The 24,719-nt window shown below is 50.0% G+C and overlaps 8 protein-coding genes across 8 annotated transcripts; 4 read left to right on the top strand and 4 right to left on the bottom strand.

Moving 5' to 3' along the window:
- Positions 1 to 136: 136 nt before the first annotated feature.
- On the top strand, positions 137 to 652 carry VFPPC_15788 (hypothetical protein; the record flags this gene model as incomplete). The annotated part of the gene is made up of 2 exons (XM_018293541.1): positions 137 to 322; positions 470 to 652. 2 exons carry the CDS (start codon positions 137 to 139, stop codon positions 650 to 652), a joined length of 369 nt encoding a protein of 122 aa, XP_018144989.1.
- Positions 653 to 5,001: 4,349 nt separating this feature from the next.
- VFPPC_04422 (rhodanese-like protein) lies at positions 5,002 to 8,144 on the bottom strand (the record flags this gene model as incomplete). The annotated part of the gene is made up of 5 exons (XM_018283779.1): positions 5,002 to 7,378; positions 7,431 to 7,460; positions 7,524 to 7,834; positions 7,891 to 7,998; positions 8,064 to 8,144. The coding sequence occupies 5 exons, from the start codon at positions 8,142 to 8,144 to the stop codon at positions 5,002 to 5,004; spliced, it is 2,907 nt and encodes a 968-aa protein (XP_018144988.1).
- Positions 8,145 to 9,174: 1,030 nt separating this feature from the next.
- Positions 9,175 to 10,785, top strand: VFPPC_04421 (protein pbn1; the record flags this gene model as incomplete). The annotated part of the gene is made up of 3 exons (XM_018283778.1): positions 9,175 to 9,473; positions 9,539 to 9,590; positions 9,646 to 10,785. 3 exons carry the CDS (start codon positions 9,175 to 9,177, stop codon positions 10,783 to 10,785), a joined length of 1,491 nt encoding a protein of 496 aa, XP_018144987.1.
- Positions 10,786 to 11,633: 848 nt separating this feature from the next.
- Positions 11,634 to 14,087, top strand: VFPPC_04420 (C6 transcription factor (Leu3); the record flags this gene model as incomplete). The annotated part of the gene is made up of 6 exons (XM_018283777.1): positions 11,634 to 11,728; positions 12,168 to 12,482; positions 12,544 to 12,981; positions 13,038 to 13,285; positions 13,333 to 13,869; positions 13,921 to 14,087. 6 exons carry the CDS (start codon positions 11,634 to 11,636, stop codon positions 14,085 to 14,087), a joined length of 1,800 nt encoding a protein of 599 aa, XP_018144986.1.
- Positions 14,088 to 14,362: 275 nt separating this feature from the next.
- On the bottom strand, positions 14,363 to 17,143 carry VFPPC_04419 (heat shock protein 78, mitochondrial precursor; the record flags this gene model as incomplete). The annotated part of the gene is made up of 1 exon (XM_018283776.1): positions 14,363 to 17,143. One exon carries the CDS (start codon positions 17,141 to 17,143, stop codon positions 14,363 to 14,365), a length of 2,781 nt encoding a protein of 926 aa, XP_018144985.1.
- A 638-nt stretch (positions 17,144 to 17,781) lies between these two features.
- VFPPC_15787 (transcriptional regulation of mitochondrial recombination domain-containing protein) lies at positions 17,782 to 18,600 on the top strand (the record flags this gene model as incomplete). Its single annotated transcript, XM_018293540.1, has 2 exons — positions 17,782 to 17,964; positions 18,046 to 18,600. The coding sequence occupies 2 exons, from the start codon at positions 17,782 to 17,784 to the stop codon at positions 18,598 to 18,600; spliced, it is 738 nt and encodes a 245-aa protein (XP_018144984.1).
- A 398-nt stretch (positions 18,601 to 18,998) lies between these two features.
- On the bottom strand, positions 18,999 to 20,569 carry VFPPC_04418 (Zn-dependent alcohol dehydrogenases (ISS); the record flags this gene model as incomplete). The annotated part of the gene is made up of 4 exons (XM_018283775.1): positions 18,999 to 19,136; positions 19,206 to 19,736; positions 20,210 to 20,392; positions 20,507 to 20,569. 4 exons carry the CDS (start codon positions 20,567 to 20,569, stop codon positions 18,999 to 19,001), a joined length of 915 nt encoding a protein of 304 aa, XP_018144983.1.
- A 1,698-nt stretch (positions 20,570 to 22,267) lies between these two features.
- VFPPC_04417 (interferon-induced GTP-binding protein Mx) lies at positions 22,268 to 24,518 on the bottom strand (the record flags this gene model as incomplete). Its single annotated transcript, XM_022428400.1, has 4 exons — positions 22,268 to 22,329; positions 22,390 to 22,636; positions 22,688 to 23,880; positions 23,939 to 24,518. The coding sequence occupies 4 exons, from the start codon at positions 24,516 to 24,518 to the stop codon at positions 22,268 to 22,270; spliced, it is 2,082 nt and encodes a 693-aa protein (XP_022284468.1).
- Positions 24,519 to 24,719: the final 201 nt, after the last annotated feature.

Raw genomic sequence — 24,719 nt, 5'->3', positions numbered from 1 at the left:
TTATTGCCACGCAATCGTTCCGAACATTGTCTGGCTTGCTAATACTTTAGTCACCACCAGCTTGTCGGCACGGATCCCCCACCGCTCAAGGTCTGGGTGCCAGATTGGGCCTCACTGCCGACTTCGATACATACGTATGCACCTTTTGCGGCATACAAATCACATACTGTATCACAGAGCACATCATAGCTCCCTATACTCCGTGCACTCCATAGCAGACCATTCAGTGGTAAGTGCCGCGTCTCACGGCCTTACAAACTCGCAAAGTCTATTCCACGAACCTGACAGTCGGAGACGCACGGCGTACCTGACAGCTGGAGGAGCGACATGACAATTACAAAGTGCCAACCAAATCCCTGTTCAATTGGGGGCCGATTCCTGTTTCCTCCATCTCATTAGAGGCTGCAGCTCCAATGTCGATAGCCATTGGTCATGATCCGACAGCCTGTTGCACTGTTATGGCAGGCAGATGAATGAGGAAGGGCAGCTATCCCATGGTTCATCACCACCATTCCATAAGCTCGCCCCTTTCTTGGGCATCATTTGTGGATTCCGACGGTGGTTGAGCGGACCGACTTCCCTCGGAATGGCTCTTCGTTGGCCGCCTGTCACCCTGTCTGAAGCTGTGGCGCCTGTCCCGCAGGCTTGTTGACCAAATGCAGCCACCAGGCCACATCCTCGTCATGGAGTAGAATGACCGAACGGAGTTTCCCGTCTGAAAGAGATTCGATCAGTAATCTCTGTGTGCCAGATCTGGTGGAACGACGCCCACTGCCTGAAGAATGACCACCACGGGAAGCCGGCCATCAGTTGCTAGTGGACCGCTGGCGCAGCCGAGCCTAATGCACTTTGAGCTGTGCCAACAAGCGACAACTTCCATTCGGGGTCAAACTTGGCCAGCCTTGGCAACAAGGGTTTGCCTCCTGCGACATCCTGCTTCGTCAAGAATCCCCCATAGGGTTGCCAATGTGGTTTTGTCTTTTCCCATTTCGATACATGTTTACGGAGAAATTGAAGCAGATTTGCTCGCATATTTTGTGTGGTTCACATGGAGGATATTCTCAAAGAGGGCCGGGCGATGTGTCACAATGAACCTTTCCCTGCTGCATTGTGCAAATCACCAGTGCTTGCAACATTGTCATCGACTCGTTTTCGATCTGCTCCTATGCATTCCTTTCCCCAAAACGAGTCGGAGCAGCTGGACCTGCAGAGTTGCCGCAGTGGGCAATTTGTGCAACTACGTGTAGAGTCCTATAGCCATACGAGCACGTGGGGAAGTCTGCAAATAATAAGATGATGTGACTACGGAGCACTTGTTTCGCAAATCCCTGGGTCAAACATACCCAACAGGGCCAGCGTCATCAAACAACAATCGAAAAGCAGAAGGAAAGCCGATACTTGAGGGAGCAAAACAAGAGCTCTTTGGGCCCGGACCCCCAGAAACTTGCAGAAAATCTTGCGACGTCGAACGGCAACGTTTATAATTTGGAAAATAGGCCCCCGTGTCTAATTTAACCCCAGCCCTCATGTCACTGTTTCAACGAGGGTGAAGCTGGACGTTTTCGCCCCATGCCACACCGTCTCGTCATGTCTCAAACATGAGCGTTTTGCTGTTGCTAACAATAACAATGTGGCTGACAACAACCTGGCGTCTCAACTACACGTGTATCTCACATGCAGTGGTCGGCTATGCATCGATGAAAGAATTGTCACGCCGCTACAGACATTATCCACGGGCGCAAGCTCAACTTTCAACAGCATTGTTCGCTGTGGCGCACGACTGCATGTTCAACCCGACGACAACTTTTCAGCATGTGCAACTGATGGATTGCCCAGTGCCACGATCACCAGACCGGCAGCGTCGGGAACATGCAGGCCGAACGTCATGCAACGCAGGCCACATAAGGATGAGAATTTGGATCGAATAAATAAACATGTCCCGGATACGGGGAACATTGATTGGCATTTCCCACTAGTTACACAGTGACAATGGCAATGCTATCTGACCAAGAGACTCGGCAGTTCTGAACAACGGAAATAATGGCCGATTTTGGCATGAGGTCCACTCATGTCCGTTTGACAGCTCAAAGAGGCGCTCGCAAGGTCGACTCAAGTGGGCAAGGGGGTGCCAACGCCGAAGGCCATCCCAGCTAATGCTGCGACAAGCTAGCTGCCTGAACAGGGCTTGAAGTGTCAGTGGTGCCCAGCCCACCGGACCCGTGATTATCTATTCCAGCTCAGTCTGGTGTTTCTTCGGACGGCTCAGCCCTGAAACCAGAGACGACTGTTGGTGGGAAAGGGTCTGATCCGTCCCTCTTTTTGTTCACCCGCGGTTGAGGTCAGACACATAGTTTGCACGACAGTGGCGTTCACTAGTCGGAATTCAGATCTGATTCCTAGTTGCTCTCACACAGATTCCGGTTCCGACATGGCACAACATCAGCGTTGTGCGCTATCAATAAGCGGAAACTGACTCAATGCATCCTAATGTTCTTAATATCAGTGCGGTCGGTTGTGAGATGAGCGATGAAAACTCCGAAGGCGTCGCTCAATCATATCGCCGTTCAGTAAGCAAAGGCAAATCATCTCTGCTCCAGGACAGGCTATGGACCAGCAAGGCACAATGAAGACACAGGTCCGGTTGAGGTTGGCAAGACGCTGCTGCCATTAGCCTTTCTCCAAGCGCAGATTCTCGCAGGGGCATTGCAGAAGCTATTACTTGCATATGCACACACCTTCCACACCAAGGCATTAGCGGGTTTCCAATGGATTGCTGGGAACGAAAGCTGCTGCAGGGTAGTCCGCAGTTACATGTTTATACTTCACAGGAATATTTCCATACGTAAAGTTTGATTCTAAAAATGACTGTTTTGACAATGGTCAGCTATCAGTGGTCCCATTGTCCTGGCAATTGGACAATCATAAGAAGCTACGGTTGTTGCAAGCTGTGTGATGCCTCTTTTAGCGAGTTATGGATATCCAGCTAATGAAAGTAGAAATATTTGATAACCAACTTTGGATTCTGCACAGGTCATAAGAGCTATACACCACTCGTTTCCCCTATTTGATGCTATCTCTCCTGTTCAATCGACCTAAACTACAGGGCAGCGAGCAATGACGCGGTTTGTTCGACCGGCATCTGCAAGACTCGGAACATCCAACGTTGGCGGTTTGTACGTCAGGAACATTCTGCGCCTCCTTACAGCAGCCTGTCAGCTAAAAGTCCACGTATATAAAACAGGTATGGTGTGTTCATGTAAAAGTGCTCTATCGGATAAAGTTCTCTTCCTCACTGTGCGATCGAGCAGATTTCCCCAATAGTAATGAAATATCACTTACTTTGAGCCAGCAAAGCGCAATCAACCCGCTGAAAGCCGGCCTGGAAGACTTAGACTCAAGTAAATGTACTCCGTACACCCAAAGAAATACCGGCAGATGCCTCGTGTATCTTGGTGCAACCTCTCACAAGCAATGACATTCGACGTCCTTCCACAAGTAGTGCGCGGTGTCAACCGTCAAACTCGTGAGGCTTGTTACACAGTACTTGACACGAGCTTATGTGTATCAGAGCCATAGGGCAATGGGTGTGACGGTACGACGAGCACCTAAATTGATGGCTGCATATACGGCTTGCATCGTGGCCAACCACAGTGGAATTGGAATTATGTTGCACGGATACCAAATCTACTGTTCGATGAATATCTATTCCGAATGTGAGTATGGCATCAATATTCTCAGTTTGGCGTGTGCCATTCTGAAATGCTATGCTCAAACCTGAACAAGTCTGTCACACAGGTTTCTATGAGCTATTACAATATGTGAACCGATTTCTAGATCTTCCACGATCTCGCGGGCAATGTATCCCGGAAACATCCAACGCCAACATTTCATCAACATCACACCCCTAACCACACAGTCCATCACACCTCAAAACCCCCAAAGCACAGCAAATCCAACCGTGTAACCACACCCCATAGCAAGAAAACATGCATGCCGGCTCCAGCACAGGGAATACCTCTCGTACACCACATGCCATGTGCTATCCTCGTGACCGGGACAGCATCGTCACACAAACCACACATGACACATGGCTGGGCTAGTGCCGGCAATTTTTGCCACGGCAGATCGGATGGTCTGGCCAGGCAAAAGCTGTGGAAGAATGCTGCCGTGCGATGTTACGCACTGTGTTTTGTCGATGGTGTCATTTGGTTTTCTGTGGGTTGAACGTTCTCGGAACAGAGGAGCAGTCAATGATGATCGAGGCATACAGGTCATTTTGTTTTGTGGAATGGTACTTTATGTATCGTAGGCTTGGTGGAATATTGGGTTGTTGATTTGCAACTTACTACATTTTGTACTATATAAGATGGATATTTTGCTCATTCGCGTTTTACGATTTAGACGCATGATGCACTGATGACTAGGTACTCGTGGCACAAAATATCCACGGGTTTAAGACATATGCCATTACCGTGACGTCCAGAACCCCTAAAGACCCGGAGAACAGGGTCGCACGAGCACAAAATGCGTGCAACGTTTTACCACCCGGCACTGGGAACCAATAAACCGGACCAGAGGCGGTTGTGCTTGAGAAACGTCGTGTCTGCCGGTGCGCGAGACGTCATGCAAGAGTCGCCAGAGTCACATGGGACCCTTGGCAAGACGCTACAACGCGGTTACGTTGATTCAGAAAGGACAAGTTACATGGAACAGACAAGTTGCATGGAACAAATCATTGGTTATGCTGTCTGAGTAAAATGCCTGGGTGAAGTATCCAATCACTCCTTTGCCTGACCCGATCCTAAGCAGGGTGCTAATATGCTGCGACCCTAAGCTGTACTAGAGCGAACAATGTAGAACATCAAACGATTTCCCGGGTGGTATAAACTCGAATAGTGAAACAGCTCCCAATCCATAACGCCTCCGACTGTTACAATTCCTGTACCCATCCCCAGTCTTATGCAAAGAAAATGAAAACCGAGGGGAGAATCATGTAGGCATTTATCGTCGGAACATCTTATTCAATAGACTACCACCGCGGACCCCTGAGTTATCACCAGGTGCCCTTGCCTCGGAGGATCCTGAGGTTCGAGGTGACGATGTAACCTGTGTTGACCCGTCTTTGCTGACTTCGACGTACTCTCCTTCAAAATCTTGGTCGTGTCGTTTCCCGAAGTAGCCTTCGGCATAATCATCTGAGGGAAGTTTCGAGTGACCTGGGGCAAATGTTGCTGATGGAACAGCCTGCGTGCTTCGCATCTTCTCCAACCCACGGTCAAGATATTCAACCATGCCCGCTTTCGTCTCAAAGTCATCGCCGCCCATGCTGGTTAACTGAATATCCATTGCCTTACTGAATAAAGCCCCGCAGCGAGCTTTAAACTCCGCCTCTAGCTCCTTTTCCTGCGTCTCAAACGCTTCAAAACGCTCTGGCGTTTGGGTGGGCGACGTTGACAACGGGCGTGCCCGATCTTCATTCTCAATATGATCTAGCCACGAGAAATACTGCTCCTCAATCATTTGTCTGTCAGACTCTGTCGTCAGGGTTGTGGCTTGACTGCTGACCCAATCCTTAGCATTCTGAGTCATCTTGGCACCAACAATATATTTGTCAAAAGATTGACCAAATTCTCTGTAGTGACCTCGCAGAATAAAACATCGTCCCATCCACCCATGTTCTCGCAGCCTTCGGTCCATGAGCTCCGCAGCTGGGCATTCCCACGGCGATTCTAGTCCACGGCCATAGAAGACGATACACTTGGCTGTCGGCCATTGCGATAAGTGTTTCCTGCCCTGTTCGTCGGGTATAGCGCGCTCAATAAGATCCAATGGGGCAGCTTGGAGGAAGCTTTTCGGTGCGCGAAGGTGAATTGCCCCGTATATATGTGACCGCTCATATTCGGCTGATGACCTGAGATCAAACAATAACGCGTCTCCTGGCAAGGAAAGCTCTAATAGACGGTTTAAATCTGCAGGTAATATCATCCTCGGTCCATTGCTGGCTTCATATGCAACATCTTTGAGCTTCATCGTAGCTAGTTTGTTGGATATTGAGTCCCTTTCTCGGCGATGGTGGAACCACACTTCCAGGTGCCAGAGTTCGATGCCCAAGTTGGACGCCAGGAAGGCACTTTGAGCATCATTTGGTAAAGGCTCTTCATGATAATACTCTTCTAGTCGCCGCTCTACATGGGCTGCGAACTTCTTTGGCTCTGGAACGTTGTCACCGAAGGTTGTTCTTCGCATTGATTGCTGCTGATTCAGAATCATTTGACGGGAAATCATGGGGTTACCGCCTCCAGAAGTGGCTGTCGATTGTCGTTGTAGTGAGTTGAGAGATGTGGTGGAAGCCACTGGTCTCATTGACCGCTGAAGACTTCCTGGAGATGATGACAGGGACGATGGCCTGCCTGGCGTCGTGGGCTGACTTGCGGACACCATGCGCGAGCTGCTGTAAGCCGGTTCTCTTGACGAGGAACCATATGCTGGTGCCCTGAACGGCGACTGGAGCGATACATGTTCTGTGGCAGCGAAAGTTGTGCCTGACACGCCAGTGACGAAGGATACTGCATCGCTGATGTGTTCCCTTCCGGAATGTTGGCCAGCGGGGACTATTGTGCGCTGAGGTGGTTGCTGTCTTTGGATGGCTAAATTATTGGAACGAATGAAGGCAACGAATGAGACTGCGGGATCCTCAGGCAAAAGATCCCAGACCATTACGGGTAAGGAGAGCAACATCATCGTGGAATGGCTCTTGAATACGCCTTGTACCTTGACGTATTTTGCCATTGCAGGGAATGCATTTAGCCACTGTTCCCAGGCATTAATGTCGAGACGCTGGTCATCTTCCAATGCCAAAGATATCATTACGTGCGGTGAATCCTCATTCGGTTCGCTTGCGGCAAGTCCAGTGGCAATAGGATCCCCTGGGTCCGCAGCTCGCCCTGTTAGTAATGGCGGCGCAGCATGAGACGTTGTCGCGTCCGGGACTTTCTCAGGTGGCAGCAGCCTCGTCATCTCAATGCTCGGGGCTTTATGATTCGCCGTCATCATGAAATGAACAGGAGTAGATCGGGCCTCGAAATGCTTTCCGTTGATTGTGATGGGGCGGGGATGTTTGAGTCGGGCTAATACCTCAGCATGAAGCATGGCAGCTGAGAAACTTCGTAACCGCCATTCTTGCAGGACCTCTATCAGGGCGTTGGTGAATGAGTATCGGCCAGGATCTGGGGCGATGGCGTCCCAACTTGAAGCCGAAATCGTCTCTGTGATGCTGTTGCCATTGGGGAAGGTAGCGCTGGCGGCCCCTGCGCAACAATCCAGGAGGATAAGAACGTCTGACTTGGAACGCTCAAGTAATGTCTGAATGGCAGACCACCTTGGGTGCGTTAGCGGGCAGGAAGAAGCCACAAGGGTTTACGTATACTTACTGTAGCCAAGGGCTCTCGGGATCTCGGGTCCTAAAATAGTAGGGGTTAGTATTTGAGTGAGAGTAAGTCAATTGTATTCACGGTAGTACATACGCGCACCAAGTACTTTGCCTTGATTCGTCGATCCGGGCATGCCCACCATAGTAAATTAAGAAAAGGGTATCTTGTGATTCATATTCTTTGATCAGTTGACCGACCCGCATCATCAACTCCAAATGTGAGTTTTCTGATGGTATGGCAAATATGTCAGTTCCAAAGGTATAGTCTTCCCGCAAACACCTTTCAAGGTCCTCTAGTTCTGGGAGGACAAAGAGGTCATCGGATCCCCAGTGCAAAAGCAGGGCTTGGACCTTTTTGTATCTCTGTGAAGTGCGGCCTCTATTTGGAAATGCCCGGGTCGCCGACTACAGCTACTGTTAGTGTTTATGCGGCTTGGGAATGTGGTAGGTGGTGAACAAACATCCTCGAGTCTCCGAGCAAAAGCGCCAATGTGCTTCACGTGGAAGTTGGTGCGGCTGATGTCGTGAGTCGCTGACCTAGCGAACCCTTCACCAACTCCGTTGATAGCCTTGACGTAAGATGTAGAGTCAGTATCGCAGCTGTCAGCTCCTTGGGAGCAGGTAAGGGACATACGGGTCTTTCTCCTTGTAGGGTTCCATTCCCATCCGCAGGTCTCCGAGAGCGGATGGTATAATATGGCTGCTGATCCCCCATATTGCTCTTCTTGTTGTTGCGATCTCTTCGTCGTCGGTTTCAATATGTATCTTGTTACGCTGCAAGGTACGCGCTGAATACTCGAGCAGTTGGTGAAGTGACAGAACTAGGTGCTATCGAGGCAGAGGGATGCTTCGATGACGACGCATGATCATTGTGAACGCCGTCTGTCCATAGTCGCGTGGGCACTTGGAATCAGAGGATTTGCAAAAGTTGGATCTGCAAGATGGCTTGCGGAAAAGAAATACAAATCGTGGGCTGTTCCCAGAAGTGCCGCTGCGGTCAAGATAGACATGTCGTCAAACCATCTTCGGTCCCCAAAGCGGTTAGACCATCAAACTGCCCGGTCACCCAAAGAGGCTGATCGCTAGAGAGTACTGGGGAGACTGGGTCGCAGATACCACTGGTGGTACACTGATTGGCGGGGTCATCAGAGTCCCTGGAACCCGTGGGCAGGCCACAGTGACCGAGAGCTCCTACCTTGGAGCACTGGCTGTCGAGGCACTTTGCATTTGATGCCAGGCATGGCTCGGAGACGGCAACTGGGACTCCAGGGACAACGCTGAGTGGTCAGCGGCTCCAACCGTCCCAGGGCTTGCAAGAGGCTCAGCAGCTTTCCATCCACTACTACAGCTCCCTCACGGTGGCGGACCCAGGCAGCTTGGCCAGGGTTGTGGGTCGACAACAGGGGCGGAAGGGTCGACCAGGAAGCAATTGGCACTTCGCCACTGTCCGGCCAATCAGACACGTACCCTCGTGGTGCCTCTGCCCATCCACCACGAGTGTGCCTCCAAATCGACACCGAAGCACGAGACAAGACCAGACGACATATTCCGGCTGTATCTACCGATTTGCATCTCGGTCTAGTAGCGCCGGTTCTTGTACGCCAGTCTCAAAGTTTCTCCTGCTCATTATTTCGGTCCGTTTTCCAAGCTGCCTTTTTGGTGCCTTTTGTTTTCTTAGTACCCAAGCTTTGATCTACCCCTGATCTTGCATTGCCTAGATCTAGGGAGACACGTGTTGGGTCACAATGAAGGAGAGAGTCACATTTGTCCAACCCCAAGGGGCTGATATTGACCCAAAGCTTCTAAAAGTCAAAACGAACGAGCTTCAAGGACCGTCGGTAAAGACGACCCGAGAGGATAGGCTAACCATTGGTCACGATGAATTGCCTTCGGAGCTTGCCAGCCTTCTAAGCGGTTACCGAGATCTGAGCATTCGGTGGGCGAGTCCATCAACCTATGACACCGTCGAGCCTTTTTCGTCACGACTGCCGCCTGGTATTCACGTATTCTACACGCCTTCTAGCAAGAAGGGTGAACATGACCGGTGAGTGATGCCTTTCGAGCTGATTGTGACCACTTATTCGGGCATCTACTGACCTGCATATTGAGACTATGCACCACTCTACAAGCTTTTGGCTCAATAGACTGTGTCGCATCGGAGGTTTGTTATAGCTATCTATGTTTCAGAATCGCCAATTGCTAACTTGACTTCACAGTCATTTACTACCCACGGAGAAGGGCAGATGGTTAACCCTCCAGCTGGCACATTTTACCAGGAACTCGAGAATCTAACGGCGTTCATCGCCTTTGCTACTAAAGAGATATGCGCACAGAAAGACTCGATTTGTAAGAGTCGAGTGGAGGCCTTATCCAGTGCTGTTGGCTTGGATATTTCATGGGATTCGACGCTGAAAACGTTGAGGGTCTCGTCACTATTCCCACTCATCGAGCAAAGCATCAGTGTGCCCGGCTCTTCTACAAGACGAACAGAAGTGGGCATCTTCTCTAAGGATACACCGCCTAACCAGAAACCACATGAATTTGGGGTATCTGGCCTACTTACCGTACTTGGTGAGAGGAAGGAGCCGTCAGGCACACTCTTTGGGTTCCCATCACGACATCGTGTGGTTGATACTCAGTTCTCGTCGCAATTTGTCACACCAACCGGACTTCACCCAACTCTGCAGTTGAAATTGAGTTCGAATAAGCCGCCTATTACGGATGATGAGTGTGGCCTACATGCATTTTTCACATTTCCCCGGACAATCTTTGCGGACCGATACCAGTTTGCGGATGAACTTTTCTTAGCATCGAAGAATCTGACAGCCTCAAGGTACACAAGCCTACCCGTCGACTTGGAGGCACCGGTATATACCACAAAGTCATGGGGCTCAAGCGTTTTACTCCAACTGGCGCCTCCAGCTTCTGATGCGCCGGAGGCATGGACGGCCGAGGTACCACTGCATCTACGGTATCTCAAACCATCTGAGAGCGGTAGCGTCGATATTGAGATTCCGTATCCGGCAGTATTCTGGGCATGCGAGTCTAGTGCGAATGCCGACTTCTCCAATAACCCGTTTGACAGAAGTCGGCTAGGCTACGATGGGTTGTTCAGCAAGAATACAGTGTTTTGGCACACTACCCCACAGCCTACGACGGGCACCAGGATCATGACGCCCATCTCGGTGCCAGTCTTGAAGCAGCATGGCGCTGCGTTGGTCGGGTTTGGAACGGCTGCAGCTGTTGCACTAGGTTTTGCATGGGTGTTGTGGAAGTTGGCGGCGGTTTTTGCGGTATCTGGGTATGGAGGTAATTTGAGCAATGAGGAGCAGAAGGAGAGCAAGAAGAACAATTAAGGGTGGTCAATGTATAAATTTGTGAAACAAATCGGAAATCATTCGGAATAGGGTTAGAAAGCGATTGTATGGATTGCATGGATTGTATGGTAAAGATAATTGAAGGCAACAATTTGAATGTAGAAGTTGAGCAGGAGTCATGAAGGAAAGGCACCTGTAGATATAAGCTGATGGGTTGTGATGCCCGTTACAAAAGAAGCGTCCGTTTATTAGTGTTGAGGTAAAGCGCCAGCATGCCAAATGAATAACGGTCCTGGTGCATCGCATGCCACGGACGAGGCACATTCAACATCAAAAGGTGGAGTCCCCAAGCAAGACCAGACAGACCAGAGGTCAATGATGTCGGTCCGTCGCCTGGCAAGGTTGAAGGGTTGAAGGGTTCAAGGGCAGCGTTTGCGGAGAGATCCACGTGACTGAGAGGACTCGTAAGCTTAAGTCAATCGTCCAGCCGGGTTTAGCGGCGATAAAGCCAGTAGTGTTTTCAATGTTCTGACTCTTGTGAAAAATAATCCTACCAGACCCAACCAAGAAATACAAGCTTGCGAGGAATAGGAAAAGCAAGGGAGCTAATACGGCAGCTTACTGTTGCTTTTCTTTTATTTGTCCTTTCGCATTCTTCCTCCCACACACACCCTTCGTTCTGCACGACAAGTCCAAATTGGAGGAGAGGGGCGGCCGCGCGCCATGTCACTCCGTCTGGCTCAACAACAGCCCGCATCTATGATTTCCGATTATTTTTGAACCAAAACCTCTGAGACGAATTGGCATTGACGACTTCAATTTTTCTTGAACAGAATTCAAAAAGGCGAAAACGACGCAGACCAATCGGATACCTATGCGGAGTGAGAATGTCGCCTACGCCACCTTCGGTGGATGCGTCTGCTTCAACACCCGGCCATGGGAATGGCAATTCCAACGATGATCGGACCAGACGTAATGTAGCGTGCGTCAATTGCCGCAACTCCAAAGTGAGATAAGTCTCTAATGCATTTTTATACTACCTTTGACGGTCATTTTACCCGATAGAGAGGAATTGTCCTTGCAATTGTTTACACAATACACCGTGATGGACTGGCTAACATTGTGACTCGTGGTCGTGTAAAGGTGCGATGCAGAGCGAGTCATATTCCCGGACAACCCTGTCAACGATGTGCCAAACTCCAAATCTCATGCGTGGTGGACAAGTCTCACAAGAGAGTCACCAAAAGAAGGTACAGTCAACTAACTTTTTCATCAACTTATTTCATTCTCAATTGCAATGACAAGCCTTTTTTCCTCACTGCACGTTGATTTAAGCTTCTGCACCGCCCTCTGAGACACACCCACTCCGCCCAAGCTCCCACCCATGGAGTGACATCACACTGACTCATCGACCAAAACAGCAAACTAGAACAACTTGAACAGGAGTTGAAAAGCATCAAGCAAGTCGTCCAGCCTGCAGCCAATGGGTCCCAATCCGTATGGACGCCGCCAAGCCCGCGTGCTGCCATCCCAGCACTTCCGGACCAACGAACCGGATCCGCAGCCGGTATCATCACAACTACATCGCAGGTGCCAACACCTCAACCAGAATCATCCACCAGTCAAGGACGGTCGGCGCAAAGCTCCGAGCGGCGGTTGAAGACTGGTCCCACGGAGGCTCGTATTCTCGGAAACCACATTGTGTCTGGGGAGGATATCGACTGGTACTTTGCAAAGTAAGTCACGCGACAAGACGCATAACCTCAACCGGCTTCCATATGCTTACATTTTATTTAGATACCTACAACACTTTCATAGATACATCCCGGTCCTACGAAAAAAGGACCCAGACGAGTGCTATGAGGCGAACCAAACGCTCTTCTGGCTCATCATATACGTCGCCTGTCGACGGTATGCCAGAGACCGCTCGCTCTTCCCCCTGTTGACAGACCACCTGGAAAAGAATATATGGACAATGTCATCAGCGCCGGCATTAGATTTCGATGCCGTGCATGCCCTCTTGATCATGTGTACCTGGCCGATGCCCAACATCCGGTTCGTTGCAGATCCATCACCAACTTTCGCCGGCATGGCAACCACCACAGCCTTAGGACTAGGTTGTCATACAGGCCAGGGGACGAACCCCCAGTTCCTGGTTGGCTTGCGTCAGAATTTCCATGCTACAGACGAAGAAGCCGGTTCTACATGGCTAGCATGTTGTATGTTGTCACAACGGTAAGCATCCTCAACTCCTCTAAGCCCACCACCAAGCACATCTAACTCAATCACAGAACCTCCGCAGGCATTGGCATTCCACCACCATCAATACAACACAGCGACTTCAAAGCCAAAGCCAGCCTCGACTCCCCCCAATGGATAGACCTCATAATCCTACACGACGTGCAACGCTTCCTCAACCGCTTCCACACAAGCATGTTCACCCAAATCACAGCCCACGGCGGCGTCCACGAATCCGAAGTAGCCATGTGGGAAACGGAATTCGAGTCCCTCAAACCCCTCATCAACAAATACGACTCAGGTATACATCCTCCCTTCCTCCATCATCCTCACCACTAATCCCACCAGATATATCCCGCTTCTGCCTGCTAGCAGCACAGCTCGAAATCCAACTATGCTACTTCATATCCCCGCCCAACACCACCGTCCCATCCATAAAATCCCACGCCGTCCGCGTCTTCAACACGGCACGCTCCATCGTCGCCCACAGCCTCGACCTCGAAACCCGCATCCAGTTCCTCACCCACTGCCCCCAGTGGGCTATCCGCACAAACGTCGACGCCGCATGCATCATCATCTCCATCCTCCACTCCGACTGCTCCCCCGGCATGACCGAGCCAGACGCCCACCTCCTCGTCCAACAGGCCTGCGGCGTCGTGCTCCGCGCCTCCGTGCGCGACGCGGACCTCGCTCACCGGGCTAGCATCATCATGGAAACCTTTTGGAGTATTCGTAACTTGGCGCCTAGTTTTGGCGGGGCGCCAGGTGCGCGACCGGATCGGTCCTCTGCAGGCGTCACGTTCTGGTGTTTGAATAAGTTTCGTACCGCGCTGAGAGATGCCCAGAATAGTACGGATAGAGTAAATAAGGCGCTGGAGCTGATGCGTAAGTCCTACCTCGCTGGGAAACTATCAAGATTACTAAACTTGTGTACAGAGGGACGAAGTGCAAGCGATAAAAATACTGCCAATGTACAGCCTAATAATGGCCAGGCTCAACCTGGGAACCTGTCGTCGGACCCTATTCAAGATGTAGATTGGTCCATGTTCATGGATGACTTTGGATGGGTAAGCGACGACACTGTGTTACTGGGATTACCTTGAATGGAAAATGTTGTATAGTTTATATATATACCATGTATATAGTACTTGCTATTTACTGCTACAATCACAAGATGGGACACGAGGAGGATGAATTAATGCATATCTGATGTTAAATAGACCTTAATTTATTATGAGTCTACAATTTCTATTGTCACCATGGGCAAAGTTTCATTTTTTTTGAAACGCCATGCCTTTCCGTAATACCTAATTCCTAAACGCCTGCAATATTTGAAAGACACAACATGACAATGCAATTTCCCACTCTTATTCTTCAATTAATCGTAAATATCCTCATCCATGTCATCGCCAACCAGCTCGTCAACGGCGTCGTCCTCATCATCCAACATATCATCGTCGTCGGTCATCTCGCTATCGGGATGATTCGACAAAACGGTGATCTTGTCGTCAACTAGCTCCACCCTTGCAATTTCACCGTCGCGAATGTTGTTGCGGAGAATGAGAATGGCCAGCTTGTTCAAAACTTCCTTCTCGATGAGGCGAGCAAGAGGACGAGCGCCATAGGCAGGTGAGTAGCCAGCGTTGCCGAGGTGATCCTTGGCTTCGTCTGAGACGTCAATCCTGACCTTGCGCCCATTATCCTCCAGACGCTTCTGTATTTCGCCGATGCGGAGATCGACAATCTTGCGAATCTCCTTGCGTGTAAGTCTGTTGAAAATGACGACTGAGTTGATTCTGTTCAAGAACTCTGGCAGGAAGTAGTTGCGCAGTGCGCTCATGACCAGTTCGCGGGTTGGTGTGTCAACCCTGCCTTCTTTGGTGCCTGGGCGAGTGAGATACTCGGCGCCCAGGTTCGAAGTCATGACCACAATGCAGTTCTTGGCGTCAACAACTCTGCCTTGACCATCAGTGATTCTTCCGTCATCCATGAGTTGAAGAAGCACAGTAAGAATCTCTTTGGCAGCTTTCTCAACTTCGTCAAAGAGAAGGATGGAGAAGGGCTTTCTTCGTAAAGCTTCTGTAAGTTGACCACCAGAGTCATGACCGACATATCCGGGGGGAGCACCAATCATACGGCTGAGTGCATGTCGCTCTTGGTACTCTGACATGTCAAATCGAATCATTGATTTGGGATCGTCAAAGAGAAACTCGGCAAGGGCCTTGGTGAGAAGTGTTTTACCAGTACCAGACGGACCACAGAACAGGAAGCTGGGAGGTTGGTTCGGGTTGGCAAGTCCAGATCGCTGCAAACGAATAGCGTTGGCAACGGATTGGACTGCCTCCCTTTGACCAACAACGACCTTTCCGAGCACCTTCTCCATGTTGATGAGCTTCTCCTTCTCAGAAGTGCGAAGGCGAGTAACAGGGATGCCGGTCCAGCGTGCCACAATCTCGTTGATATGGTCGGCAGTGACAATGTCCGTGACCATGGATGTTCCAGGGTCACCATCTTCGGCATTGAGGGCGGCATCGGCGGCAGCCTTGCGCACTTCAAGCTCCTTGATGACCATTTGCAGATCAGGAATGGCTCCATACTGAAGATCAGCAGCCTTTGCCATATCTCCCATATTTGTAGCATCCTCCAAACGTTTCTCCAGCTCATCGAGCTTGACCTTGGCTTGGTGGATCTCCTCGCCTCGCTTGATTTCGTTCTTGTATTTCATTCGGAGGGGCTCGAGCTCCTCTTCAACATTCTTGGCATCCTTCTTGGCCTGTTGAAGACGAACTTGAGATGCTTCGTCCTTTTCCTTTTCCAAGGCAGCGATTTCAATCATCAACTGCCTGAGCTTGCGCTCAAGGGAGTCGATAACCTCGGGCTGGGACTCGCGAGCCACGCGAACAGCTGCGGCGGCCTCGTCGACAAGGTCGATGGCGGAGTCTGGCATCCGCCGGGAAGTAAGGTATCGGGCCGCGAGGTTGGCAGCGGCAACCAGAGCGCTATCAAGAATAGTGACGCGATGGTGTCTGTCATATCTTTCCTTCAAACCTCGCAAGATGGAAACTGTCTCCGTAATGGAGGGTTCCTTGACAATGACTTGTTGGAATCGTCGTTCAAAGGCAGCGTCCTTCTCGACGTATTTGCGATATTCGGCCAGAGTCGTGGCACCAATGCAATGAAGTTGTCCTCTTGCAAGCATTGGCTTCAGCAAGTTGGCGGCGTCCATACCACCTTCACCGGAAGAGCCAGCTCCCATGAGCAAGTGGATTTCATCAACAAAAAGTACAATCATCTCCTTGGAGTCTTCAATCTCCTTCAAGACTCCCTTCATTCGTTCTTCGAATTCACCACGGAACTTGCTGCCGGCAACAAGCGCACCAACATCGAGAGACAACAACTTGCAGTGTTTCAGGTTGTCAGGAACATCTCGGTTGACAATACGCTGAGCTAGACCTTCCACAACGGTAGTCTTGCCAACACCAGGTTCTCCGATGAGCACCGGATTGTTCTTTGTGCGTCTGGACAAAATTCTGATGACGCGACGAATCTCTTCTTCACGGCCAATGACGGGGTCGATTTTCTTGTCCCTAGCCATGGCAGTCATGTCGATGGTGAATTTTGCCAAATTCTCATTCTCTTGTTCAGTGTCGGCGGTCTTGCTGTCAACTCGTTTTGTGCCTCGGATGGCTTGGACGGCGTCTTGAACCAATTTGGGTTTTGGGATGCTGGCTTCTTTCAATGGTGCCTGCATTGAGGTGTCATCGGCCAGAGCATTGATCAAATGATCCACGCCAATGTACGAGTCCTTTTGGACCTTCTGCAATTCCATGGCTTTCCTTAAGACAGCATGAAAGGAAGGCGCTAAAGAGACTTGCTCTGGCGGGGGATCTTGGCTCGGAAGTCGGACTAATGTCTTCTTCAAAGCGCGGTCGAAGAGTTGAGGGTCACCATGAGCCCTCTCGATGACTTGTCGGAAGAGTGTGACTGTGGTATTTTGAGGGCCATTTTGCTGGTCCTTGGAGAGGTCGATCGGGGGTTCCAAAAGTGCGACTGCAAGATGGACTGGAACAAGCTGTGAATGTCCATACTGCTCAGCCAGGTTCATAGCATCTTCAACCGCCTTTTGGGCCCGGTCTGTAAAGTCCATTCGGGAAGTCATCGTGAATTGGTATGAGGTAGTGGGGTGACGACTTTGTGTGTAATGGTGACAAAAAGTGTGCGGGGTGCTATCGTGAGAAGCTCAGCTTTTTGAGGCTTCCTCTATCCGCGGCAAGGCATAGAATAGTAAGGCACCAGGTAGCGTGGGCCAAGGGTATCACAAAAATGTGTTGTGTGTATGCGGAGAAAAGTAAAGAAGAGAAGTTCAATCTCAACAGCTGAGAAAGAACAATTAAATCACGGAACTGATGGTGGAGCCATGCGAGGGACGGAGGAAAAGCTCTTTGAAGTTGGAGATAAATCCGGTTACAGCTCGAAGCTGCCCGGATCGCCTGGAAGCTACCCAGAAGCCACCAGAAGCTTGTAGAGGGTTCGTGATGTCACTGGAATTCAGCCTTTGTTCAGGTGGGGGGCCGCCAATCTTATTGGACACTTTCATCTTATCATCACCTGATGGTCCCGCTAGCAACATGCGACCGTTGCTGCCAACTTTTTTTTTTGGCACCCATTTTTAGCAGATCACATGACTACGTGTTCGGGTGGCCGGTGCCGTAGAGTTTGAAGCTTTCTTGGCCATCGACGATCGGCTGCTCTGTCGCAATCTGAAGCAAGCTTTTCAACAAACGGCCGACCACCACGATGAATACGGCATCGAGACCCCGTTTTAGCCAATTGCCGAATATAGTGCGCACATGTTTGCGTCAGGCGCATAGAGGACCGAAGAAGGAGTTTCAGGGGCCACAGGGCCACGGAGAAAAGATTTGGGTCTTCCGACACAGGAGGTCTGATCAAATAGTATACTCTTTCGATGAGAGATTGGATGTACGTCTTTGTGCAATTGCTTCTACTTTCAGAGCCTAATTGACATCCGGATACATTGGATACTGACAGCACGGGATGTAGGGATTCCACGCTCTGAAGCAGATGCCCTTCAATGGCAAGAAGACCAAGCCAGCCAAACTCCGGAAAGACTACTGGTCGCCGATGGCCATGATCAAATTTCCTGAAGGCCAAGGAGCCATCGGGCGCTCTGTGTACCAAAAACTACGCGAATTGAAACACCTACACGAAGTCAATTGGGACGACGAATTCCGATACAAGTCTGCCGACGAATTCACCGCGGTAGACAAGAAGAAGATTGCAGACGAGAAGGCCAAGGGAAACGACTACAGACCCGTACGAAGCAAAAGCGAGAGAGGCGTGGCGCTGAATGCGCAAAGGACGAATTCGATTGCTGACATGGCTGCCGTTTTGGCTGGTCAAGGCCATGGAAATGCGGTTGCTGGCGCGGGCGAGGCTACAGATGGTCAAAATGAGTTGGTTCAGGTGTCCATTAGCTGGGCAAATGACCAGGATAAGGAGTACGCAGAGTCTTGGTCGAAGAATGTCACGCACGGATTATTTGAGCAGCCAGTGTACACCTCTGGCAAGGAGGCAGAGTCTACGCTTACGGCCTGATGAGGGAGCCTACGTCTAAACTACAAGTTCAGGAGGAATTCTAAGACGTATGTGTGAGGGAAGTGCATCATGATGCCTGATCGAAATCAGGACAACCGGGGGAGAAAAATAGTCGTCAGAGCGACCTGAAATGAACGGAAAGCCCAGTACCTAGGTATCTGGGCTTGGGACGGTGGTCCGATTCCACAGACAGCCCCGTGCTGCTGGAATCTACTTGTACGAACAGATAGAGGCCACTGGCCACCCTTGTACCATATGTAAACTCGAGCCTTTGCCAGAGCATATGCCAAAACATCCTTGCATCCTTGTGCTTTGTTTCCTTCATGATCATTATTTTTCCTTCCTCTCTCATGCTTCTTGAACCAAAATTTGTCAAGCTGCATATAAAATACGCGCAATTACACCTTCAGACAATACTGTTTCAAATGCTCATAATAGGGAATATTGGCGTCAACAGTCTCACGAATGATTTGCTGGGCTTCTTTGCCATATTTGGCCTCCCACTCCTTGTTCTCAGCCTCGACGGTGAGTGTTTTCTGTATGCACAGTTAGCTTTCGGAACCTAAGATTGTGTATCTTGTGTGTAAGTTCAGCTGCAATCATACCTGAGCATGGGATCTACCCTTGAGTTCCCTATTCCCAAGAGCATCATCATGGAAACCATTCCACTTCGCGAACAGTTTCTCTGCGTGCGCTTGGTCTGCATCGTTCCACTTCAGCATGCCCGGATCGAACGTGAGCCCAGTTCTCTCACAATACTTGCGGATAATAGCCTCGGGGTTGTCAAGCAAGTCGTCAGCATCCACAACCGTCAGCCGATCCTTATCAACGAGGCCTCTCTCGATGGCCCAGTCGAAAAATCTGACGAGTTCCTCGTATCCCATCTCACTGGGTAGGAAGTAGTCAAAACCACTGACTTCTCTCAGAGGTGGGATAGTGCACCTCCAGTAAGAGGGGACAGAGCGACGCGGGTGCCGGATGAGAAACGTGAAATGAAATTGTTTCAACATCTCAAAAGGAATTACGGTTGGATTATTTGGCTCTACGCCACCACCAAGAGATGCCGCGATCTCAGTGTTCTCGCCGGGGGCTGGGAAGAAATAGTAAGCCATGTCTTTGATGAAGACGCGCTTGCCCTGGATGTCATGGTAAGTGTCAATCCTCGGGAATTTGGTTTCAATTTGGACGTGAAAGAGATGATGACAGTTTGCCCATTTCTGTAGACAATACTTCACAATCGTGTCAAGTCTTGTCCACATACACGATTTGTGCATGAAAATAGCAGTGAAACCGATTTTTCAGCCGGTTGTGACCAGGCCAGAGCAACGTGTTGGGGATTGAACCAGAACTGTAGGACATAATGCCAGGGTACATTCTGCAAGCAGAATTGAAAAAATATGTCCAGATAACCTGGGGAATGGGAGTCGTCGTGGGCGGAAAAGTTCACTTCACTTGAAGTGTACACATGTGGCCGTGGCATCATGGCTAGCCTCAAGCTGTGACGCAGGTAGCACAGGGTGCATGTTCCTTGCACTCAAGCTCCGCCACAACCACAGTAAACAAAATCTTCGGCGGAAGAACACAGATTTGCACATGAGAAGAAGCGAACCTGTCTTGCCACCTCATCAAATCCCTCAAATGTATTCTTGAACGTGGCACCTGATACACCACTCTCTTCCCGGCGAGCAGGGTCGTCCTTGAACCGCTCACTGACACATTCGGGTCCGAAATAGTATGCGTCACCAAAGGGTTCATGCTGGCTAGCTAGTTCGTCCCTGCGGGTCATGAAAACCTACGAAAAAAAAATTGTTAGCATAAGTAGTAGAACTCGGGCTCCTGGCATTTTCAATCTCAATTGCCGTTCCTGACAATTGATAAAAATGCAGATTTGACTAGTTCTACATACCCGTTCAAAAGCTGTTGAGCACGCGCGTGGGTGCGTAATGGTGAAAATCGGTCTTGGCGCCATATTTGCAATAGCAGATTCGCAGTCTTTGGAAATAGAATATGTGAAGCTTCACAGACAGAGTGAGAGAAGGGGAGAATACGTCTTATTTGAGCCTCGGGGTATGCTTTAGCTTTAAGAAAAGAAGCGCGGCCAAGCTCGAACATGAAAAGTCGATCCGGAGCGCGGTTCCAGGTTTTGAGGGTACCGGGCCATCGCTCCCAAGTTAGCAGTCTCCGGAAGTATCCAACATCGTGACGCAAGGCCCAAGATAAAAGCTGCTGCTCCAGGACGAAAGACTGGATCTTCAAGCCACGCTCCCACAAGGAGGAGGGGCGTGTTCACGTCAATGGCTGAAATTGAGCCCATGATGCTAGGATGGCCCCCATTCGGGAAGCAGTTGGCAAGTCACTTGGCACAGATTCGGGCGAGCTAGCGGGGACGAGGGGCGTTGGAGGACCAAGGAGGACCAAGGTGGGAGGGGCACATCCACCCGCCAGTGGTTCATCGGACAGGTGGCCGACGGCCCTGAGGTACCTTGGATATGTGAGTTGCAGTCCTGACGACAATGTTGAGCTGGCTGGCTTCCGTTGAGTTGATTCGTTTTGATCGCAAGTGGTGGTGGTGCATTACGGGAAAATGAGGCACATATTTGTCGAATGAGATAAGTCCCAGGTTCCGATGTACCCAGGTTCCCAACCCAGGTACTGCAAGTTGGAAACTCCCTGACACACGGAAAGAGCTCCTGGCCAAACCATTTTCTTGGAAGGTGCATCGACCTTTTCACATCACAAACTTGACCATCAAATGCAAGACAACAATCTGATGGACTTGTCCGACACCCTTTCAAATGCATCCTACCTTGACGGCACCAGAGCACTAGTGTTACCCACGGCCGGCCCGCGAAGAACCTTTTGCCCATCGCCTGTATGATGGGGTTCTCTTCTCTTGCCAGCCCCGTCAACTCAGGTTTTGTGGTCTCAGATACGGCCCACATCATCAAACTCTGCAAGGCACTGCCATCAACTCACTAAATCAGCCCGTGTGGATTCATGCTCCAGTCTATCGAACGGCAAGCAGTAAACTCTCCACAAATGCCTCGCCAGAGTCGCCACTAGCCTACAGATTTCGGGAGTCGCAGTGAGCTGACAGGCGATTTCGCACGTGTTGGTATACTTGTCGCCGACGACCCGAAAATAGGAGCTAACTGACCACAGCAGCGTGGCCTCCGGATGTTTACGTCCGCTGGGCGTGGAGATCTGACACTTACCCTCCCCAACTTCCCTGATTGTGGGAGTTTATAGCGGTTACGGAAACGATGCGTAAGGATGGTGTTGGTTCGCATAGAGTAGCCGTTTACAATTATATTGTGACGGGCTTGTGACTGTTCCATCGCGTCAGCTACTCCTTATCTTCCAAGGTGTCTATCGTCAAAGCGAGCCCAATACGGCAAGTAGCAATATACCAACGTTCTAACTCCCTTCAATTCCCCTCTAGTTACGTACCACCCAGCCTGAATGTTCTTCAGTATATCCATGAATGTATCCCTGCGAGAAGTTGGATACTGCACGTATATGCAACGCTGCGCTTCTGGTAACATTGAACCCGAGTAGTATCCGCTTGCCATTGTCAAATGCCCACCCAAGCCCTTCACTCCGTTTCTGCATCCAGATTGGTCAATCATAAACTCCGGAAAGCCTAGCCATCCAATCTCTGGTAGATTCATTCACGAAATCGCTCTCGCTTGATGAATGTGCTCGTCAAGTCTCGAAACGACCTGGCTTCTGTCACAAGTTAGCAACAAGAAATTGTGAGAGAAGCCGAGTTCATGTAAAATAACGTACCATTTTCTTCTGGACGTAAATGATCCTGCTGCTTAAGATCATATAGGCAGCCGTCAAGCGTATTTAATTTTTTCTTCAATCGTTGCCGTTCCGCCGTGGCCAAAGGGTTCTCCGTGGCAAGGTTTTGTATCTCGACGTCGCTCATCTTGTAAATATGCTGTGGCTCAAAAACGATTCGAAGTTTCTGCATCAGCGAACACTCTACTCCAAGCGTGCTAACATCGTCGATAAATTTCTTCAAGGATACCTAGCCATCGTTAGTCCAGTAAATTTCACTCAAGAGGTCCGCACCTTGTACATTGTAATATGCCTCGAGATAATCCACGGCTAATGAGCTGGCATATGATTTTATGTCGACGTCCACGTCAACTGTAAGCAGGTACAAAATTGTCTTGCAAGTTCCTCTCACTTCATTGGACGGATATGCTTCTTTAATGTTAGCCTCGACTTTTCGACGGCGCCTTTCAGCTTGCGCCTTTTGTACGTTTTCCGTAAGCGACTCATTGTACGTAATTGGGTGTATCTTTTGGTATGGCTGAAGTAGCAATTCAAGTGACACTTTCAATTGTTTCCGAAGACCCTCGATGTAGGTACTAAGGAGCCCGCAGAGCTTTGCCGCTGTATTCTCAACAGCTACATGTTGGATGATTTCATGACAGACGTGACACACCGCCCTCATCACTTCTTCCAAAAGAAGGTCAGTAATGCCCTGCCAGGGTTTGCACTGATCGAAAAATAGTTCGCCAACAATCATAGGGTTGAATGTTCCTGGTAGCTCACAACCACGGTTCCGATCCATGAGGTTCTGGACTTTTTCGGTGTATTTGGACCGAAATATTTCAAATTTACTCAAACGCTGTTCTTTAGGATCGTCATCGTCCGGGTCATCGATAATCTTTTTGCGGCACCCTTTGTCATTCATGACGTCTTTAAAATCGGTCAATATCTCTTGAATCACGGCTCGCAGTCGCTTGTGGTACCCTTCGTCATCCTTTGCGCTACCAAAAAAGGGGTCATTATAGAAACCATCGACTGCTGCTTTAATGAGCTCGGAAAAGGCTTGGCTTATCTGGATGAGATACTGCCGTTGCTCGGGCGTATTCTCTCGTCGAGGTCCGAGTTTCTCCAGCTGATCCTTAGTGTCTTGCATTCCATTCTCGACTTCCTTGATCAAGTCTGGCAGTTGCAATAAAATTTGATCTTTCAAAAGCTGACTGAGACGTGTTTTAAGAGAGCTGGCTCCGACAGTTGATGGCGGCAGCATATTCCAGGGAGGTTTGGAGAAGAACTCAGCTTCCGCCAGGTCCCGTTCCTGACAAGTTGCTTTGTCCCGTGTCATCTTGTAATCGCGGTTCTTTAGTACGTGCCACCCAAGCTTAAATTTCACGTCCTTGTTCTGCGCGAGACGCATATATGAAGACTCGCTTTCTGATCCCTCATCTAGTGTGTCCGGTTTGGTGATGAGGCCTAATGTGCGCTTGCGCTGGGGGTCTAATTCCCGCGCATGGCGAGTCACCTCTTGCAAAGCAAAGTCACTCTTGGCAGATACAACCGCAAGAATTATGCTTCTTGGGCCTCTTCATGTATCGAAGCACCATTTGATCCACAATTTGGGCATCCTTGACAGATTGACTAGCGTTTCCAGCCTTGAAAAGGCCAGGAAGATCAACCATTGTCAGATGAGGTTGTCCCGGTCCAGAAATTTCAACCCGCAATATATCGTCACTAAATGCTTTGGATTTCGGGTTGATACCCATGGCCTGCTTGGCACGTTCAACAACCTCGGAGAGCTCTGGGTTGCTATGGTTCACATCTGGGCTGAACTGCTTCAACATATCTTGCTCATGCGATGGCCGATTTGCAGCAGGAATAATGGAGATCCTCACACCAACATTGGAGGATCGCCTCAGAACAAGTTCGGTAGCAAATCGCGTACACAGGTTATCTTTTGTCGGGAAAGACATACCAGAAATGGCTTCCAGCACCGAGCTTTTGCCCGCGGATTGGTCTCCAGCCACAATTATCTCAGGGAGAGCAACATATTCCCCAACCCCTTTGGCACGAAGCTTGTCAATCAGGTCGAGGAGATTTCTGTGTTCTTTCGACTGTAAACCAACATCAGTGGCCATTGTGTGTGGCTCACTGTTGTGTTGGATAGCGCCGCCATCTGGTAACCCTAACCTCAGGACGGGTCTAGGTGGATGTCCTCCGTGACGAGGCATGTTGCAAATGCAAGTCACGATACGACTGGGTCAAGGTGTAGTGAAGAGGAGGAAAGAGGGAGGGAGACTAGAGTTATCGGCGGAAGGTGTTTTATATCCGCCTCGCTA

This window comes from Pochonia chlamydosporia, chromosome 3, assembly GCF_001653235.2.
Source record: "Pochonia chlamydosporia 170 chromosome 3, whole genome shotgun sequence".
Lineage (NCBI taxonomy): Eukaryota > Fungi > Ascomycota > Sordariomycetes > Hypocreales > Clavicipitaceae > Pochonia > Pochonia chlamydosporia.
The sequence above is the reverse complement of the archived record's forward strand: the minus strand, read 5'-3'. Positions and strand labels throughout refer to the sequence as shown.